General features: G+C 38.4%; 1 protein-coding gene across 14 annotated transcripts; it reads left to right on the top strand.

Moving 5' to 3' along the window:
• The first annotated feature begins 225 nt into the window (after window positions 1–225).
• On the top strand, window positions 226–21,436 carry pou2f1b (POU class 2 homeobox 1b). Of its 14 annotated transcripts, none has more exons than XM_067444158.1 (15): window positions 226–294; window positions 4,501–4,566; window positions 4,916–5,007; window positions 8,089–8,259; window positions 8,575–8,640; window positions 9,063–9,195; window positions 9,291–9,382; window positions 9,816–9,989; window positions 10,143–10,284; window positions 10,590–10,735; window positions 12,485–12,664; window positions 12,756–12,855; window positions 12,943–13,261; window positions 13,354–13,454; window positions 14,642–21,436. In XM_067444158.1, the coding sequence occupies exons 1-15, from the start codon at window positions 249–251 to the stop codon at window positions 14,932–14,934; spliced, it is 2,121 nt and encodes a 706-aa protein (XP_067300259.1). In that variant the 5' UTR covers window positions 226–248; the 3' UTR covers window positions 14,935–21,436. The 14 variants fall into 14 exon arrangements, with proteins under 14 accessions (XP_067300259.1, XP_067300270.1, XP_067300261.1 ...); XM_067444169.1 differs by having other exon boundaries at window positions 13,354–13,442; XM_067444160.1 differs by having other exon boundaries at window positions 12,488–12,664.
• Window positions 21,437–21,686: the final 250 nt, after the last annotated feature.

Raw genomic sequence — 21,686 nt, forward strand, 5'->3', positions numbered from 1 at the left:
TTTGAAGTCCATATTACATATATTTTAAATATTTATTTATTTATTATTTTCATTTCACTTCGATGTTCATATAACACAAATTTGTGTTGACGTGAAAAAATAACAGTGATGTCTTTCCTTTTTGGAGGTGATTCTTGGTTCAAAAACGCACTGATGGGAGCTCTCAGATCTGCCATGCTGATGCTGTGGGTGAGTGCATCGGTGAGCCGCTGTATTGTGTTTTGAGGATTTGGGCTTAAATATTCAAAATGGCGGACGGAGGAGCAGCGAGTCAAGATGAGAGTTCAGGACCAGGTAATCATTACTGCATTTTACATATTCATATTCATATTCAAACACTCTTTCTCTCAACCCAGAAAAGCGCGGAAGAGAAAGCGTAAACAAAATACTCAAGCCCGATGTTGCCTTTATATGCACCCTTTAAATAAACGTATCGGGCAACAATTCTCTGTCTGTGCTACGGTGAAACTGGCGATGCAGTGCGACGGCAAATTAAAGGAAAAATGCCTCCTTTGTGTGATTAGAGCAGTCGCGTTACATATTCATACTGTCGCCGAGCAAACGCCGCTTTGCATATTTTATTAGTCATAATCGGCGACAGCTCGCGGGGTTTTGTACTGTCCCCGGTCAGACGTTGAAAGAATTTTGCAGTTAATCTTAACTAAAGGCTGCTGTGTGCATGCTAGGCGGCTAATGCTACTCCAGCGGCTTTGTGTTGCTGTATTGTGCCGTGAGCCAATCCCACATATAAAGCTTTGAATATTCATTCGCTCGCAATCAGCCGGCGTCTGCGCAACGTGTTTACGGTGAAAATATGAAAGAACAGAGCAGGGGCTACTTGCTTGGTGTACAGTTAGGACACGGCGTGATATTATTTTTTTAATGCCCATTCTCTTGCCTTTTGTGCCCATTGCAGGCGTGTAGCCCTGTTATGTTATTCATGTGGGCCTTCTAGAGATCAGAATGCGCTGTTCAGCGTATTCTATCAGAATGAATCCATTTCATTGTCGAAGGATGGTGGAACGTGCCAAAATGGAACTCTGACGGCAATTGATACAATGTATCCAGTACAGTTGTGACAAATTGATACTATGTAGCACTGCCAGCGTGTCTGTAACATTGTATTGGTCGGGCTGCTCAGAGAGATGTATGCAGGCATTATGCCAGCTGTATTTGCTAGTCTAATAGGTAATCCTCATATAGAGCCCAGCTTCTCCACTATTATTCCTGCAGCTGTATGCTTGTTTATTTAGTTTATGCTCCATTTGTATTTATTTAATTGTCCGTGAATAGAAAAAAGAATCGGGGTTCTCTCTTATGACAAATAACCTTTAGTGCTTTAGTTGACAAATTGCTTACAATAATAATTTATTGTTCTAAATAAGTTCTAAATATCTGTGATTCGATGTAGTACAGGGCACAAGTTATCGCAGTCGAGCTGATTTTCAAAACTAATGCACAGTTGGGAGTGTCATGTCAGTTTTGTTTGTGTAGCTCTTTTCACAATACTTTATAGAACCGCTTTACTGTTTTTTTTAATGTTTGTAATCTTACAGTCCACATTTAGCAGTTTTAAGATGGGCAATAGAGGCTAATTCAACTAGATTAGCAGTAAATATCACATATTGGATATATTTATAATGGTTGTCAATAGACGTTGGTCATTTGTTTTGTGGTGATATTGAGAATTATGAAGTCTGAAAAATTTTGTTCTCTGTTTTTAACATTGTGGTGTAGTGATAATCAAATTACTGGTTGCCATGATTAAAATAACATTTTTAGTATTATTATTTAAACATCTGCATTAACTTTTTAAAGTAATTTTCCACTTTAGTCATTTTATTATTGTTTTCATATTTAGCCTCATTTTATTTTATTATTTCAGTTTTAGTAATGTTATTCATTCTGCTTTATTTTTTTCATCAGTTTTTTTAATGTAATATTTTATTTCAGCTGTATTTCAAATATTTTTGATACTTTTAGTTAGCAATAATTACACTGTATGGTGCGTATCGGGGTTTAAAAATTTGGACTTAAACCGACCCAGTAATATTGCTTTTATACAGTTATTCTGTTAATTAATGCAGAGTATCTTGCATTTAATTCAAAAAATATGTCTCCTTCAATCAAGTTGGACCAGAGCTAACTGTTGAATAATTTTAAAACTTATATCACCCTGGTGTCTCATAACAAGAGAAATTTAAGAGAAACAAATGTGCAATTGCTTTTGTAATTTACCGCATGGTTTCATGTTTTGTTGAATCTCCTTTGAAATCCTTTGCATCAGCCTTAATTCTTTTTTAACATGAATTCTTTGATAAATGGAAATTATTTGGTTTAGAATTTAAATAGGCATATAATCGACTGTTTTTGGACATGTCATTAAGTCAGGTGTAACAGATCCTGCTTTTAAACAGTTCACTCTATATGTAGGGCCTAGAGAAGCAATGACATGTTGTAACTTGTTTGTTTCCTGTGTCCACAGCTCATATAGTGTAAATTACCCGCATAAATTCTTACTTTTATTTTAGTAGTAACTGACACTGTTCAAACGTACTAGTGAAACTTCATGGCATTTTGCATCTCATTTTGACCATCTGTGTATATTTCTTTCTTGTTATTGTGCTTTTCTTCATGCTCTGATAATGTGAGCATCCAAACACCTCAGGCTCTTTATTATAGACCTAATATCAAGTGAGAGTTTGTGGTTTTTGCAACAGTCATCTTTATATTTATTTGTGGACAATTCGAGTAACTATACTTTTTTAAAATTGTGTTCTGTGAATAGTCTTCATCTATAGTTTCTCTAAACTCAAGTGTAATGTTTTTAAATATGCAATTTCAATATAAATTATTTATTCATGCTTGCTTATAATGAAATATTGAAATTAGTTTATCCTCCGTGCTGCATTGTCATCTTTTTCATAAAATGCTCCAAATGCCAGTTTAAAAAGTATAATATTTGCATAATTTTTTTTCTACTCATTTGAATATTGCTCTCCAGGTTAGCTTTGCCTTTCAACTAAATTGTTGCATGGTTTTCATGCAAGTGAGGGATAAGAAGTTGTCTACTAAAGGAAAATTAACAAAAATAACATATGAAAGTTTTGATTATGCTAGTCTTGTTGCCCTCCTTTTTGTTTGAGTACATTTTAGCACTCTGAAAGTATTTTAAGTGTCGGCAAAGTTCCTTTTGAATGGGCTGATTTCTTTATGCTTGCGCTTAGATCTTTGTTCTAATATGTAAATCGCTGTTGTAATTAGCCCGAGCTCTGAAAATATAAGTTAATGAGGTGCATAGTTAATCTGGATATGCAAAGCAGACTTCATGTACTTTTCCAGACAATATGGCTACAGAAGTCACGGAATTTGATCCATGAAGTGTCTGGCCCACTGGGGGCTGTGTGAATAGGTTGGTGGAGAATGGCAAGCAATTTACTTCGCGGACAGCTCCATCCTCAACCTCTGGTGCTTAGACTGTGTAAGAAACACTTCTAAACACAACCTGCTGCCTTTATGTCCAGATACAGACCTCGCCGGTTTGTGCGCTTTGATGGCATTGACAGAAAGCTCACCTGTTTTACCTAATTTAACCAGCGCTCCGTAAGTAATTGGGCTTGTGCATTGACACTCTGAATTTTTTTTTTCCATCCCTCTTTTTTTCCTCCTCCAAAGCGATCCAATTAATATGCTAATGAGATGATAAATATTTATGAACATTTAAATTAGGGAGAAAGCTCTCAAAGCGCAGTGTGAAATGAATTGCTTGCAGGACTTCAAAGTGTTCCTTGTCTAATGAAGTGAGGGAGATTTGCATATGGCTTTAATCAGCCGCATACTGATTATGCTTTATTACGGTGTTGGCAGCCGCTCCGCTTCTGTTTAGTTCCAGAATGAAAACGAACTTCTTCACACTCTAGTTGTTATGACAATCATGGCACAGGGAGAGTGAGAGAGAGCAAATCAAGCAAGCCGGTGAGACTGAGAAGGGCAGCCACAGTTTCAGCGAAGCTTAGCTGTGCTCTGCACGCGCGTTGTTTTACCACTCAAGACCGTTTAGTTAAACATAGACTTCTTTGCTTTTGAGGGTTGTCTGCAAAAGGGGTGCTACGTTTGTTGTGATGCTTGTAGAGACGCTTGAGAAGGCAAGTGCAGCAGGTGCTGGTGAGTGATGTTTGCAGTCAGCAAAAATTTTTTTAAGGTCTGTTCGCTCTTGTAGTGATGCTATACGATCTAGGGTTGAGTAGTGGACAAGTTTGGTTTATAAAATTCAAATGGTCTAATTAACAAACTAAAACAAATGTATCCATTACGTAACCCTAGGATAGTGTTTTGAAGTTTTCAACTTAAAAAAAATATATATATATATATTGAGTCATATGGTTTGAAATGAATGGGAATTATATATTTTTTTAATGACGCTGTCTCACTTTCGAAAGTCACTGAACGATTGGTCTTTGAAGAGAAACTGAAAGTCCGGTCTTCCTCTGTCTGTTTTAGATTCTAGAATGAGTAATCCATCGGAAACAAGTAAATGTGCAATGGAGAGCGGGGACGAAAACACTGGTGAGTTACCCAAGGAATCGTTGGCTCTTTGGAGATGTCTGGCTTGCATGTTGTGGCTTTTATTTATTTTTTCCCAATAGATTGCTCAGATAATTTGGCCAGATCCTTCCAACACAGCTTTCTTTTACATTTTCATAAGTGTGTGAAAGACTATCAGTTCACGGCTCAAGTTCTAAAGGGTCGCTTGTGCGGCTTTGTCTGAGGTAGAGCAACCAGGACAACGTCTCTTAATATATATCACCGTCAAAAGTTTGAAATAAGAAAGGCCATGGAGCTGAATAACTTGGTTGAAAAGAACTTTTTGTGTGTCTCTGATCTATTGTGGCATTGACTGCTTTTCTTCTTCCAGGTGCCCAAACAAATGGACTGGACTTTCAGAGGCAGACAGTGCAAACAACAAGCGCAATCACCAATGCACACGCACAGGCCTTGCTCCAACAGGTATCTTTTTCTCTGAGCTCTCACACATTTGTGGTCTGTGTCATGGATGAAAGAGCTATAGGAATTTAAAGATGTCCCCAGGGACATAGTTCTCCTGTGTCTGAGTCACTAAACTGCCACTGTCTTGACCTGCATGTGTGATTATCATGTCTCGGAGTGACTGCTGAGGCTTTTCACCTGATGGCATGCGTTGTTTTGTCTATTTGAGTTTAATGTGTGAAATTTGTCACAACTCTGAAGATGAAAAATTAAAAGCACAATGTTTTATCTCCTGGTTACAGGGGAAATTATTGGGCCCCATATGCTAATTAGTTTCTCTGCAGTTGCTCGGAAACAGATGGTTGAGAATATGCAAATCTATGCAGAATTTACATGTACTGCATAACCGTTTCGTTAATTAGCATACCCGCTCTGCTCTCTGCTTGAAGTCTCAGAAGGCTGCGGTATATTTATATCACCATTCATGAGCATCGAACAGAAAATGTTTGATTTTTGCAAAGGAATTTTGGGATGGTCTTCATCTAGATGTGATATTCTCTGACCCTTCTTCCACATAGATAAAGAAAAAAATAATTCTTTATCAGCCTTTATTTGCTTCTACTACCAAACTGGAACATTTAAACCAGAAAAAAAACATGACCCACTTTGTACAAAGGAGTGCGACAGTGCTCCATTGGCTTTTTGTCCGAGGTCCTTGGTATCAGAAGTATTTAAAAAATAAATAATTATATAGGGATTTTTAAAAGTATGTTAATTTTGAAAGTATTTAAATTTCTGATCCTTTGCAGAATTATAAGTAATGTAGTTTTGGCACCAAGGATTCTGCTGTTAAAAATTATTTAAAAAATAATAAGTTGTGTGCTGACGTCTTCAACAAAAGCATAATTATGCCATTGATTAACCTTGTAGCTCACAGTAGGTCTGTCTTTAAAGGTTCATAAGTTATTGTTAAAAATATATTCCTCTGTGGTGAAAATGATTTGAATTTTCCTCTGGAACCCGACTATTGCAGTCTATCGCTTTGATTGTAGCCATAGAACGCCACCGTCAATAATATTTTATTATTGGCCACAAACTGGCCCCCTCCCAGTGTTAGGTCCCTAGTCTAAATCAGTTTTGACATCCAGACAGCAGGGTGTGCTGTCCCAGACCTTTCTTTTCTTTCCTTTTTAAATGGTAAAGGCCATTTTTGTGTCATGAACAATAACCTTTATGTTGAAATGTACTAGTCAATAGCGTAAAATATATATCACATATCAGATATGTTAAGCTCACATGATCAGCCAAATATTACTGACTTGTAGCCTTAAAGAGTTAGTTCTCCCAAAAATTAAATTTGTCATTAATGACTCACCCCAATGTCGTTCCACACCTGTAAGACCTCCGTTCATCTTCGGAACACAGTTTAAGATATTTTATAATTAGTCCGACAGCGTATCTAAAGCCCCTTTCACACTGCACGTCGGACCCGCAATATTCCCGGAACATTGCCGAGACGCCTTCTGTGTGAAAGCAACCGCATCCTGGAATTGATTACCGAATTGAACCCGAGTCGGGGACCTAGTAACATTGCGGGGTTCGACCCGGGACGAGCGCTGTGTGAACAAAAGCCAAAACTAATGCCGCAACGTGTACGTAGTTATCGTGCGACTGCTAGAGCTTGTTTTTTCAATAATACAACCCTGAAGTGCCAGAAGAGCTATTCAGTGTTTTAAACGCAAAGAGTGTTCGTATACAAAATAAACTAAAATTAAACAAGCAGAAACGTGCGCAAACTGGACACAAGTCTTGACCGCGGAGCTCTTTACTATCCGCGCTGAAGCTGAGATCGCTCGCAATTTTACGTCACGTCCGGATGTCACGTGTCAACTCGATCCGGGACCGGTACGGGTTGTGTGTGTGAGCGCACATATTACGGTATTTCGCTGGCAGTGTGAATGGACCAAACCTAGCGGCCCGGGAACAAATGCCGGGTCGCATTATCCGTGTATTTGCCGGAATCGCAGTGTGAAAGGGGCTTGAGTGTATGCACACTATACTGTCCATGTCCAGAAAGGGAATAAAAACATCATCAAAGTGGTCCATATGTGACATCAGTTAGTTAATTAGAATCTCTTGAAGTACCGAATAACAAAAATTACGACTTTATTCAGCATTTTCTTCTCTTCAGCGTTTTTCAAACCTCAAATAAAGATTCAAGCGGTCATGAATCAGTGTATTGATTGATGATTCAGATCGCCAATGTCATGTGATTTCAGCAGTTTGACACGCGATCCGAATCATGAATCAATACTCTTGATTCATACCCCTTTGAATCTTTATTTGAGGTTTGAAAACAAACCAGGAAGAAAAGACAATGCTGAATAAAGTTGTAGTTTTTGTGATTTTTGGACCAAAATGTATTTTCGATGCTTCAAGAGATTCTAATGAACTAACTGATGTCACATATGGACAACTTTGGTGATGTTTTTATTCCCTTTCTGGACATGGACAGTATAGTGTGCATAGACTTGCATATGCTGTCGGACTAAAATAAAAAATATCTTAAACTGTGTTCTGAAGATGAACGGAGGTCTTACGGGTGTGGAACGACATTAGGGTGAGTCATTAATGACATAAATGTCATTTTTTGGGTGCACTAACCCTTTAAAATTAATTTGTAATAAATATTTCATTCTAAAGCTGGTTTTTGTAATGTCTATTTCTTGCTTTTCTCATCTTAACACAATAATGACTTTAAAAGATATTTTGGGGGGTTCTCAGTACAAAATTGATGAGATTAATCATTAATCAGAGTAAACATTTTAATTATTAATTCTGGTTAACTGTAGATGTCGCATTTCAACAATGGCAACTGAAAGCGCATGCAAATGTCATGTCTGCCTAAAATGACTGCTTATGTCTTTTAGTAAAATAAATATCCTGACGCTGGGGTGAAGCTTTTTTGAATGATGGATTAATTTTTTCACCTTGAGAATTCTATGGACCTCTACAGAATTAAATTTTGTCTAGTGAAAAATGTGGTCATTAGATACAAAATTAATTCCTGTGTTCGTTTCTTGTCTATCTCTTTTCGTCCAGTTGACATTGACTCCAGCGCAGCAGCAGTTATTGCTGCAGCAGGCTCAGGCTCAGCTCCTGGCAGCAGCGGTGCAGCATTCGGCCGGCCAGCAGAGTAGCACTACAGGAGCCAGCATCTCTGCCTCCGCTGCCACCCCCATCACCCTCTCTCAACCCATCCAGATCACACCTGTAAGAGAGCCACATTTTTGTTTTGAAACTATAATGAACATCTTATTTTTGAAGTATGACGTAAATTATCCAGTGGTCTATTCAGTGTTTTTGCTTGGGGATTATTGCTTTCTAGTGCTGTTCTTTTTCTATGTAGAAGCCCTATTCTTACAATATAATGTTTTCATTTAAATAAATGGGATTTCAGTAAAGGCAAAACAATTGATTGCAGAATGCAGACATTAATGAAAAAGCTTAAAAAATGTAATTAACAATTAATATAATTACATTACATTTAATTACTAATACATAATTCAAACTAACTGTAATTCACAGAGCTCAACAATAAGGATTTGCCCTGGCAGTATTTTCACCTGTCCTGGGGATGTCTCAAGTTTTAAAGTGAAGTGTATTTTTAATTAACATTAATATTTAGGCATTTACAACAAATTAAGTTTTAAAGATTTGGCTTTTATAAGAGTTTATAATTTGCAGTAACAAAATCCATGTCCTCCAGCTCTTCAGCTATTTACACAAAAGAAAGCTGCATCTGAAGTTCTTGGAGATTCAAAATAAAATGATAAAAATTCCAAATTTAATAAAAGAAGGGATGAAAGAATATATTTTTTGCTTAAATTATTCACTTTGCTGGTTGTCATGGCAACAGCAATTTATTTTTCAAACAAAATTTAAAATGTCTTTACTGTCAAATTCATTGTAAATGATGAGGTTGTCATGGCAGCCATAGCTGCACTGGTGCACTCTGGAATAGTGACGCATACTAACATTTTTCTTACTATGTGTGTTTGTGTGAAACAATGTAGCAGTTACAGCAGCTGCAACAGCAGCAGAACCTCAACCTGCAGCAGTTTGTTCTGGTCCAGCCCGGCCACCCAATCGCAACACAGCTGCAGCCCACGCAGTTTATCATCTCGCAGACGCCACAGGGCCAGCAGAGTGAGTCTTGTGCCATCTCAACATCCTCAGATCTTTGTGTCCCTCATTATGATCAGTCTGTCTGACTGTTTCATTCTTCCTTTTGCTCTAAACAGGCCTCTTGCAAGCCCAGAACCTTCTAACTCAACTACCTCAAAGCCAAGCCAACCTCCTGCAGACCCAGCCAAGCATCACACTTGCCACACAGGTCAGGGATATCCCATTTACCCACTGGATCTATTTTTATGCAGTCCAACCAGAGAGAGTTCACAGTCCTATTTATTTTATTTTAATGGTGGTCTTTGGAAAAAAAATCCTTCAGGAATCATTTTGATTTCCATACTTATTTGGTGGAATCAGTGTTCAAAACCTTTTTCAGTGTTTTAAAAAAAAAAGTTATAAATAGATATTATAAAGAAAATAACAGCATTTATTTAAATTGGAAATCTTTTATTATTGGCTTTAGTATCACTTTTGGATACTTTAAAGCATCCTGGCTTAAACCCTTTTTTTCTACTAAAAAGTGGCCTGGCAGAAAAAGTTAGTCAATTACTGTTTTCATGATTGTTTCCTTATAATTCAGCTGGCAATGTCCAACTATCCTTGTCCATCTCTATAAAATGCATCTTTATACTTCACAGCCTGCGACTCCCACACGCACGATAGCAGCGACCCCCATTCAATCCCTCGCTCACAGCCAGACGACACCAAAGCACATTGAAACACCCAGCCTGGAGGAGCCCAGCGACCTGGAGGAGCTCGAGCAGTTTGCCAAGACCTTCAAACAGAGACGCATCAAACTGGGCTTCACGCAGGTAAACCAGGCTACACCGGTCACACCACTTGTGTTGTCTGTTGTTGATTTCACTACTCAAAAGTCTCTGCTGTTTAATCATTCAGGTCATTGTAGAATGTGGGACTGGCTTTAAATTATTTGATGACATTTGCTGTTGTGTTACATGTACCAGGGGGATGTTGGCCTTGCCATGGGAAAACTTTATGGAAATGACTTCAGCCAAACCACCATTTCTCGCTTTGAGGCCTTGAACCTGAGCTTTAAAAACATGTGCAAACTGAAGCCTCTGCTTGAAAAATGGCTCAATGATGCAGGTATGTATTTTCTCTGCTCTGAGGCTCCTTCTCTCCTTTACCCTCCTCTCTCAAAATAACATTACATACCGTGAAGAATGTTAGAAAGGATATGAAGATTCCTGCTGCATTCCTTTTTAGTTTTAGAGCTCCTCTCAGGGTACTCCCCACTCTTTTCTGAATGCGTCGGCGGTTTGTTACATAAAAAAAATCTTTTACTTGAATAGTGTTGCTAAGTAGTACAGCTGATGCTGTGAGACATGTCTGCATTGCTGTTTGCCACAGGTGCTTATATCAGTCTCTCTTTGTGCGCGCTGTTTGTGCAGAGAACCAGACATCTGACCAGTCCCTGTCCAGTCCCAGCTCTCTTGGCTCGCCTGGGCTGGGCATGGAGGGCCTGAACCGCCGCCGCAAGAAGAGGACCAGCATCGAGACCAACATCAGAGTGGCCTTAGAAAAGAGCTTTCTGGAGGTGAGCGACATCTCGCATCAGAACTTATTTGAAGACCTGGGCCCGTATTAATCAAACATCTTTGAATTACTCACAAGAACACTGCTAAGAATTGACATAAGAGTAAAAAAATTCTTGGCTCAAAGCTGCGCTTAAAAGTTAGTTATCAAGCGTCCCAATCATACTTTAAGTAAAGTGTAGGACTACATCTTAAGTGCTAGTCTTAGAGTGAATTTACGACACTTTGCTGTGCCACAAACGGGATTTTGGATGACGTCATAGGCATGAACCAATCACTGAATAGATGTCCTTATTTAAGAATATTCTCAGATAAATTCACATTGAATGGTGAAATTCCCAAGAGGAGTTTACATCCAATACACATTTGACAATAAAGAGTTTTCAAGAGAATACATTATAATATACACATTTTAAATGAAAGATAAACATGTTTTCATCCATTTAATTAAATTTTTTAAACAGGTGTGCTGTTAAATGACCTGCCTATATATAGCCTAGATTTTTTTTTTTACATATAATCAACCACCATGGATTCCAAAAGAAAACCGACATGGCAGGAGGAAGAAGCGATCGCTACTGCTTGCTGAAATACTCGAACAGTGTTTTTTTTTATTTTTATAAAACCCAACATTAACCAGTGCTGAAAAAGATGATGTCTGCTATGTCCAAACGATACTGTTTGATTAACTATTTGTCGTCAAATATTTCGAAATCACTCCCTCTATTGAAAAATTTGCGCACGTCTCTGTCTCCTCAGCGCCATCTCAAGCCCCTACTGGCAACTCCTAACCACTTGAGAGACCTCTCGAGCTGTCTTAAATAACTGTGAGAATAAGAGTGATTCTTAGCTTTAAGAAATTTGATAACTTGCTTTTTCTACTTAAGTTTGAAAGTAGGAGTAAATTTCATGAATTCTCAGCACTTAAGACTAAAATAGCACTTTGAGAAAGTTGATAAATACGGGCCCTGGGTTTGTTTTAATTACACAAAATCATCCTTTGGGTTTCATAGACAATGAAGACTCAACGATTTAACCTGACCGCATTAACCGATAATAATAATAGTGTAATAAGAAACTTAAATAATCATTAATACTATTTTTTAATAGTAATAACTCAGTGTAATATAACAGTGTTAATTAAAAAGCTTTAACTGTAAAATATGATATATGTATTGTGACAGTCAGGGGCGGACAGTAGTGGAGTGTTTTTACTTTCTACTCAAGTACATTTTTAAGTATATACTTTATCAGTTTTTTTCTTTAGAACACTTTTACTGCATATACTTTTTACTTACTGTTTTCTTACCTTTAATACTTAATTGCACTAAAAATGTAGTAATTTCTTTCTTGTACTTAAGTAAAACTTTGAATACTTTTACTTGAGTAAAAGTATACAGTACTACATTTTTTATGTAATTAAGTATTAAATAATATTCAATATGAAATGTATTGCTGTAAAAAGTACAATATTATATTTTTGAATGTTGTGAAGTAAACGTTTTCCAAAAAAGAACATTGATAATTTACATATACTTGAAAAAAAAATTACTTTGAAAGTAAAAATACTTGAGTACCGTCCGCCTCTGGTGACAGTATGTATGTATGTACTGTTGTTTAAAAAGGTAGTGTGCCAACCTCAAATTTTCCTGCTGAATTGTTGCCTCCTCAAACTGTGGACTCCTGGCTTGTAGGTTTTTGTGAATAGTTTTTGCCGTAAGGGCGTTTCTTGTGCATTTGCCCTTTTCAAGCAGAACCAAAAACCTACCTCTGAGGAGATCACCATGATCGCAGACCAGCTCAACATGGAGAAAGAGGTGATCCGAGTATGGTTCTGTAACCGCAGACAGAAAGAGAAGAGGATCAACCCGCCTAGCAGTGGCAGCATCGCCAGCACCCCTATCAAAGCAATTTTTCCTCACACACCTCTGGTACGTGACATGGCAAACTAGGGCCCTTCATTCAGGTCTGACTGCTTAAAATAGTGCTAAACCTCTTCTTTCTATCCCCCGTTTCATGAAGAGTACAGCCAGTCTTGTGACCAGTAACACACCGACTACGATGACTGTAAACCCAGTTATGTCTCTCACCAGCACTAGTGTCTCCAACGTCGGTTTCACTGGTAAGCAGGACTAAAATTATTGAAAAAAGCCTGAAAAGGTCCTATTGTTTACCTTATGATCTTTAAAAGATCCTTTTTTTCTTGTAGGCACAACTATTGGCTCGGCCACCACTAACACTGCATCAGTCATCTCCACTGCACCTGTGATCACCACCGCAGCATCCTCTCCTTCGCTCAGCCCTTCCCCCGGAGCAGTGCAGACATCCTCGGCAGAACAGGCTTCAGTTCAGGAGATGGTGACGGCCGTAAGTCAGGCCCCTTCCTCCCTGGCGCACACTCTAGGCACTGGGCAAGTGATGGTGGCAGCACCCAGCCTCCAGCTGCCCACCAGTGCCAGCATCGCCGCCATGGCTGCAGCTGCTGGCCTCAATCCTGGGCTCATGGCATCCTCGCAGTTCGCTCCTGGGTAAGTGTATTTTTATTTATTTGACAACCTTGTAATGAGACATCTTTGTGTTTAATGTTAATTGCATCTTTTTTCTGGCGTTTCCTGTGCAGCGGGGCTCTTCTTAGTTTGGCACCGGGTGGTCTCGGAAGCGCTTTGAGTCCAGCACTGATGAGCAACAGCACCTTGGCCACAATCCAAGGTGTGTGGAGCGGCAAGTACACTTGTATTTACATTATGGCTTTGCATGCGCTTGTTCGTCTTGGCATTACAGACAAGATGAATATGTCTTAAATAACATAAACTACTGTTTAAATGTTTAAGGTCTTTGATTATTAGAAAGTTCATAAGAACAGCATTTTGTTAAAATGGAAATCTTTTGTGACATTCTAAATTACTTTTACTTTTTTCAATTTAATGCATCCTTGCTGCAAAAAGTACTGACCCCCAAACTTTTGAATGTCAGTTATCTGTTTGTAAAATAAGCTTGTTTTTAGTGGCACTGGTGTCAGTCTACACCCTTCAGATTTCTGCATGTAACATATTTGCATAAAATTCAAACATTGTAAATTAATTATTTGCCTACAAGGCAAATATTGTAAACAATGTATTTGCATACAATTCAAACTGCCTAGTTGCATTTGGTATGAAATTTTGTAGTTTTGTTGAAAAAATACTTTCTTGTGGGCTGTTGATTTAACATGTTTATTTGGTGTGATTTTTATTTGTGGAAAAAATAATGCGTCTTAATTATTAGTTTAATGCATCCTGTCCCAACTCAGACATGACATTGTCTGTTGTTAAACATGCATAAATTAGCTAAAATATTCAAAGTGTATGTAAGATTAGGACCAAAACTGGCACTGCAATCACTTTCAAATTACTGTTGAGCGTATCTCTTCTCCTCCTCCCCTTTGACTCGGTTGCCAGATCGGCTGCAGGATCCAGCATAACGTTTGTAGCTGCAGCTGTGGTAACTAGAGCAGAGCTGGCAACCCAGATGCCCAAACACTACTGACTTTTTGAATGGTAGATATGTGGAGGGTGGAGCCTCAGGCCAAAACACGTCAACATCAACATCAGTTGACGGCTGCAACAACTTTAAATGACAATATCCTGGCCAGACTACTGTTGTCAGTGATATAAGTATTCAAAATTAACATGATTTCTTAATGTCTAGTGACATATCAGGGCCATTTTATGATTAATTAAAATCCATTTCTTACATACAGTTCCTTTAATAAATGAATATGCAAAAAATGTGAATAAGTGGGAACCATCTTATCAGTTAAATTTTCTGCATCTCTGTTTTAGCAATTTATTTAGTTTGTCTAGGCAATTTTTTGTGTGGATGTTTTGAACACATGGGGTTATAATGTTGTTCATTGTCTTCCTCTTTAGCTCTGGCATCTAGTGGCACTCTGCCTATTACATCTCTGGACGGGAGCGGGAACTTTCTGTTTGCCAACACCAGTGCTGGCAGTACCCCTAACCTTGTGACTGCACCACTCTTCCTGAACCCTCAGAACTTGTCACTGCTCGCCAGTAACCCAGTCAGCCTAGTGTCTGCGGGAGGGGCTGCAGGAGCTACTGGAGCCCTCAACCTGCACATCACCGCTGATGCCCACCAGAGCGCTGTTACCACAGCAACTATGCCCGCCTCCACCATCACCACAGCCTCTAAGGCCCAGTGAAAGCTTAACCCACTCCTCTCCTCTTCTAAACCCCTTTCTTTAATCTCTTGCTACCACCAAAAACAAACCCACTAAAAAGGATTTAATGTTGTTTTAACGTTATTTTAATGTTTAAGTTTGTATGTTCTACATTTACACACATCTTTTACACATTAATCTACGATGTTTGGACCTCATTGACGGAGGTAATAAGCGAATGTTGGCGTCACCAGAGCTTGTATCAGGAGAGCAGAAACCTCCCTGGACATTGTTCCAAGTCTCTGTGCGACACAGAAGCATATTCGTTTCAGCGAACTCACTCTTTCTCCCATTTTCACATTGTACCTCTTCTTCAGAGGTACTTCTGAAATGCTTTTAACCAAAAAACTTTGTTTACTCTGTGTTGAATGACACCACCTTACTGCTGACAGTAACCTCCTCCTCTTTACCGTAGAAAAAGGACACCTTATATTATTCTGTCTATGATCTCTTCTCTTTCTCTCTGGAGATCCTGCTTTACAGATGTTCCTGTCTTCCTGGGACATCTCCTTTTAGATGCACATCTTTTATTTTTGTCAAACAGTGGGTTAGCTTTATGTCCTATATCTTACTAACTTGTGGTTACAAGGCTTTAAATGGAGTAATAAGCGGCTGTGATGCGGTTTCATTGCTTTAAGGAATCGTTCAACTGGCCTTTCTTTCTAGTGAACACTTTCAAATATTGTTTTCGTATAATTTCATAGTTTACTCAGTAGCAGAAGACTAGTCAGGATCTGAATCCTGACTCAGTCATGGGCTCACTTAATACTAAAAGCTTTAACGAATTATGAGATGATTCGTCAAGGAGGAGTTGTTCAGTGTGGGCAACAGTGACTGAGCAGTACCGTCTACTTTTGAAGCTTAAGTAACTGAGAGCTCACACTCTTGCGTTAGAGTCAGGACTGTGTAACCACGTAAGGTAAACCTCCTCAAGGTCTTCCTAACATGGGATGTACTTTTGGTATCACCACCTGATTGTGAAGGTGTAGGTCAAGCGAGATAAAATTGAGGTGGATGATATTCAAGTTTGTTTTTGTTTTTCTAGGGTCTTTGATTTTCTACTTGTGCACAGTATCTGTACCAAAAAACTGGATTTGAGAACTGCGGTCTGCTCGGTTTTTAGCAGAACTTCTGTCACGCTTTAAGAGGTCTTTATTTCGGAGGTCTTTGTATTGCCTCTATTTCAAGATATACCAAAAATCTTTGTTATACCTGTTGCTGTATATTGCTACTGTAGCGTAGTTTAAGCCTAAATATTTATGAGCAAAGGCTCTCGGTAGACCACAGGAAATATAATGCAATATTTTGATCTTTTCCAAAGACGAAAACAGTTTTTTTTTTTTTTTTTTTTTTTTAAGATGGCTGTCCCTCCTCAATTTCAGTGTCAGTGCAACTATAACCAAATAGATCCCAGTTGAGGCGAGAGTAGGATGCGATACTACAGGAAAGTACCAGTTTGAGGTTTGGGATTGTCCCTTCTGCTAGTCATTCATGAGGACTTTGAATGAGAAAAAGGGGGGGGTCTTCTTCCCATTCTGTTCAGATAATTTAAAATTATAAACGTGCGTGTGTTGGAAGTAATGCAAGTGTGTTCTTGCCTGACAGGCTTTTTGAATATTTCCCTTTTTTGTAGTTACAAGGTGCCAGATTCAGTCCTCTGTTATCTAATTCAGGGCTGTCTCTAAAATTCGCAGACTTCTCATTCCTCAGGCCCAATGTGCTGGCAATACCATAGAGCTGTGGTTTTCAAACCTGGTCCTGGGGAACCGCCACTCTGCACATTTTGCATGTCTTTCTTATCTGACACAATCAGTTGAGTTCATCATGGAGCTCTCACCCAATGAGCTGATTCAGATAATCAGCTCATTAAATGACAGCTCCTTGATGAATTCAACTGATTGTGTCATATAAGAAATGTGCAGGGCGGTGGGTCTCCAGGAACAGGAATGAAAATCTTTGCCATAGAGCAGTGGTTCCCAACACAGGTTCTGGGGTACCCAAGCACTGCACATTTTAGAAGCCTCCCTAATCAGACACGCCTGATTCAACTCATCAGCTTGTTAGTAAAGACTCAGATGGTTGTGTCAAATAAGGGAGACATCAAAAATGTGCAGTGTTAGGGGGTATTCCAGGCTCGGGGTTTGCAACCACACCCATATAGGACAGTAGTGGGCCTATAGTATCGTTATAAAGGGGCAAGAACATAATTAAGGGGTATAGCTGGATGGTCTTTTTTGTTTTCCCTACCAATGTAATGCAGCCATGATGTAAAGCTTGAACCAAAGTCAATTTCTCACTAGCTGCTGTGCCTGTGTGGGCCAGTGCAATGCTGACCACACTTTCACTACTGACAAACTTTACCATCTATTACACTTCTTTTAAACCCTATTCTTTCAACTCGCATTGACCAATAAATCGTGTTCGGCTTTATGAAAATATATAGCCTTTCTAGCGCAGCGCTAACTTGCTTTAGCTCTCAATTTAGAAGTGTTTAACGATCCAAAGAGAATCTTAAGGGCCTTGTGTTTAAGTGCTGTTGAGATTTTGGGAGTCTGTGTCCTTCGTTTCATTGATTTGCCTACTTGGTGAGGATTTGTTTTGGATGTGATCTCTTAGGGCTGAACACCGATGCTGTGTTTCAACGAATGATTAGCAATATAAATATCAGGAGTCCACCAAGATCTTAATTTAAAATCCAGAAAAACCTGTGTAATTGTAAAAAAAAAAAAAAGCCCTGAAATTACTCCACGGGACAAGATTTTTTAAGGGTTGCATTGGTACATTGTTTAGACTTGTATTTGTTTTCTTAAATTACCTACAGGCATTCTGGGAGAATTACAGTAGTATTTCATTACCTGTCACATTTTTAATTCTGTCATAAAGAGGTCAGTCTCCCCTTATTGTCATTTTCGTCATGTGTTATGGTGTCCCTTTCTGACATACATTTTTTTTATGACTTTTTGTTAGCAACGCTAGTTGTTTTATTGTAATATGATTTTAAATACCTCAGCAGCACTTACATGAAAGGTTCACTTTAGGCAAAAGACACCAGTAGTCAACTCCAGAATGTACAAAAGCTGTTTCTAACAGTCCATTTTTAAATGACCAACGTGTAAAACAAAACTACACAAGTATAAATCTGTAATAATAATGTCACAAGTCTACTACTGCTATTTCAAGTACTACTACTTAAAGGGTTTGTCCAGGTTAACTTGTAATTAATATTTTGTTATCCTACTTGCCAAAGTAAAAAAAAGCCTTTGTCTTTGCGGCTGGGTCTTGTTGCTGCTCATTCCGCTGGTTCTATCCGGAAATTTCAACGTAGCCTCTCTGGATGTGTAGATTTATGTGTTGTTTTGCGCATTAGTGTCATTACCCGGTGGTCACCGGAACTGTGGGGAGTTACTGATATATTTATCTGAGGAATGACTCAAGATTAGAGAACTTCTTTTCTAAATTCTATATATATTCACTTATGTAAGATGCTCATATTTTATATTTGAACTAATATCTAGTTTGAATGTAGTGTTTTTGTCATGCTTATTCACTAAAAGGAAAAAAATACAAAAAATTACTTCATTTATATTATAGCTATTCTAAAAAAAAGTCTAGACCAAAAATTGCAACCACACCCTTGTGATGTGGGAGTGGCTGTTATGTGCCCCGCCCACATGGACATGTTTGTTTGAATGGGAGGGGCTTGTGATGGTGCTCTAAAGGAAAGCCCCACGCTTTTTAGTTGATGTAACAGACTTGATAGCACCATGCTACTCTTAATTTTTTTTTTGGTTGTTTTTGCTCTTGTGGTTTTTCATTTGCCATGTTGCTTTTTAACAATCTTTAACAATCATTTGAATTTAATTACTTTATGCCTTTTTTGTATATCGCGAGGGAGCAACGTCACTGGCTTTCTTAGTTGGACAAACTTGCGTTTATCATTTATGCCTTACTATTATTTCAGAATTTGACACATTGTAGCAAACTGTAATTTGTTGATGTGAGAGAGGATTTTGTTTGGTTGTGAATTTGTGCGTGCGTGCATGTGTGAAAGATGATGCAACAGAGCATGCACCAATGTCAAAACTCACATGGTGCATATCAACCATGAAAATAACGCTGTGAGTTTTATTTGTGTTTTGTGATATTTTGGAAGTGTTGCTACCTATTATGTAGGTATAATTCAAGGCGGTTGGATACCTTTTAAAAGCTTTACTAATAACTCAACTCCAGCTGATATGTAGGGGGTGCTAGTGGTGCATTTCTTTGAAAGATGAAACTTTAGAGAGGTTCTGCGTGATGTCATATCTCAAAAGTTGTCGGAAATATAGGATTTGTCATTCTTTTGGATATAAGGAAGCATCATACATCATTTGATGCAATTGACCACTTGGCTGTAAATGATATCCTTTTGAACCTGTGTGCACGAGATGTTTCAGATGTGATTTATCCAAGGATGTTGAACCTAGCAACAGCTCTGTACATTTGAAGTTGTTGCGGATCCTTTTTTGGCACTTGATTTTGGCGTGTGTGGATGCTCTGACTTGTGATTGGATAGTTTCTTGATTGTAGCAGGGTTTGCCACTGTAGACCCTCAGTCTAGTGACAAAATAGGATAGTTGCAGAAGAGGTCATGCACCAGAGAGCCGAGCGAGAGCTGGTTTGAGTAAAGGAGCTGTTGTATACCTCATTTATAACTCAAAACTGAGTAAAAACTTGCTTTAATCTACTTCAAAAGATGAAATAAATAATAAAAAAGATCTGTCCTAGAACAGAAGCCTGCAGATGTCTATTTAAAGTTTGGAGTGAGGAACCGGATGATACCCAGAAGGCTGCACAAGGTCATGCATATAGGAAGCCCATCCCACTTATTTATATTTTACTTTTATAGAAATTTAAGTTCACATTTATAGCTCCTTGTTTATTTTATACCAAAGCTTGTTTTTATGATTTGACAATCGTCGTCTTATGAAACCCCAACAACTATTGTGAATTTTTTGCAGGGTGTGCGCTGTTCGTTCTGGGTTTGTGGTCTACTTGTTCCTCACCTTCTCAGTGGTAACCAAAGACCTTCAAAGTGATTGTATTGACTAAATTCTCTTTCCTAGCGCCCTGCCTCAACCATTAGCTTGGGTATTGAGATCATCGGTTATATGGTTAAGTGGGTGGGGTTTAGTTGAAAGGGGAAGAAAAACAGCTCTGCCGGCTTCTGGGAAGGACTTAAAGTAACCCCTCGCGGGCTGGGTGATGTTTTTTTTAATATATGTGCTGAAGGATGTCCTGGGCTCACTGCAACCTGCTCAGGATAAACTGTCCTCTGGAGTTCCACACTGTGGCTGCAGCAAGGCAAAACTGTTTCTATGATTGTCTACAGAAAACATGCAACATCTCTCCATAGTTGTGTTTTTAGGTACCGTTGTCCCGTGATTTTGCAGTTCTGTCGATGTCTTTATCTAGCTTTGCTGTTTCCACTACCATGATTTCAATTGGTTTGATCAGCTGTGCAACTATGCATCGTTGTCCTCCATCCTGCAAGGGCGGCGTCTGTATGACACGGCCCTTTTCAGATGGATTTTTGATAGTTTTATTGCAAGTGGAGGGTCGAAAGCAACTATAAGCTCTATCCCAAAGCAAAAATATCCAAATATGAAATGTTTTACAAATGCAGATACCAAAGATTGCTCTGTTATTTTTCCTCTTCCTTCCCAAACCCTTCAGCTTGTGTATTAAGAAACAGAACCCAGCTCTGACAGTAGTCCTAACCTCAGTAATTCCAAAGCTTAGATGTATATTTTGGTATTTTTCTGAGATGCTTATGGGGAAAAAAGTTTGTCGTTTTAAATTTTCTTGTTCGTTGGATCTGTTGCTCTTTTTCTGTCACAGCATGGAATTTAACTGCAAAACTGTCTTACTGTAGGTTAAAGAAATAGTATTTTTGTATGTTTTTGGATGTGTCTGTGTATGTGATATCAGTTTCACTGCCCAACTTATCATTGTTTTTAAAACAAAAAGACAGAAAAAAGGTTAAGTAAAAAAAGACTGTACATAATACTTTAGTCATTGATTTCAAAAGAAATCTCTATACTCTCATTTTCATATTTCCTACGGCTAAAGCTCAAGGAATGTTCCATTTTTCATCCTGTCTCATACTGTAGATTGTACTTCTATATCTCCCTTCAGAACGCTGTAACTCACTGTTGTAATAGTGATGATTGGTTGGGTTCTGAGTATCACTACAGACTCTAGTGCCACTCGTGGCCTGCTATCATACACCCAAGACTGAACGCTAAATGGCTACATCACTGTAGCTTAGAACTGAATGATTGTGTAGAATATAAGTATGTGAATCAGGATACATGGTAGATTTGATGCATTTGTCTGCTGTATTTTGTTTGTTTTTTATATATATATAAAGATAATCTTTTACTGTAACTGTACAGTTCTCTTTTGTTGTAAACATCATTAAACCATTTTCCAAGTGTTTTAATATTCTACGTGTCTTTGGTCTTTTTTAATATTTGGCATATTTTAAATCATCATGATGAAGTTAGGGAGTTAATAATAATTGTATTTCATGTTTAGCTTCATTTCATGTTTTACATAATCAGTTAAATGGACCGTTTTACACATGCAAAATATGCAGAACAGCACTGTCTCCTACCTCTCCAGATAGAGGTCTAGCTCTTAAATTGCCTTGTAAAATTTGCATTAAAGAGAGAATTCACCCCCCAAAAATG

The sequence above is a fragment of the Pseudorasbora parva genome, chromosome 5 (assembly GCF_024679245.1).
Source record: "Pseudorasbora parva isolate DD20220531a chromosome 5, ASM2467924v1, whole genome shotgun sequence".
Classification (NCBI taxonomy): domain Eukaryota; kingdom Metazoa; phylum Chordata; class Actinopteri; order Cypriniformes; family Gobionidae; genus Pseudorasbora; species Pseudorasbora parva.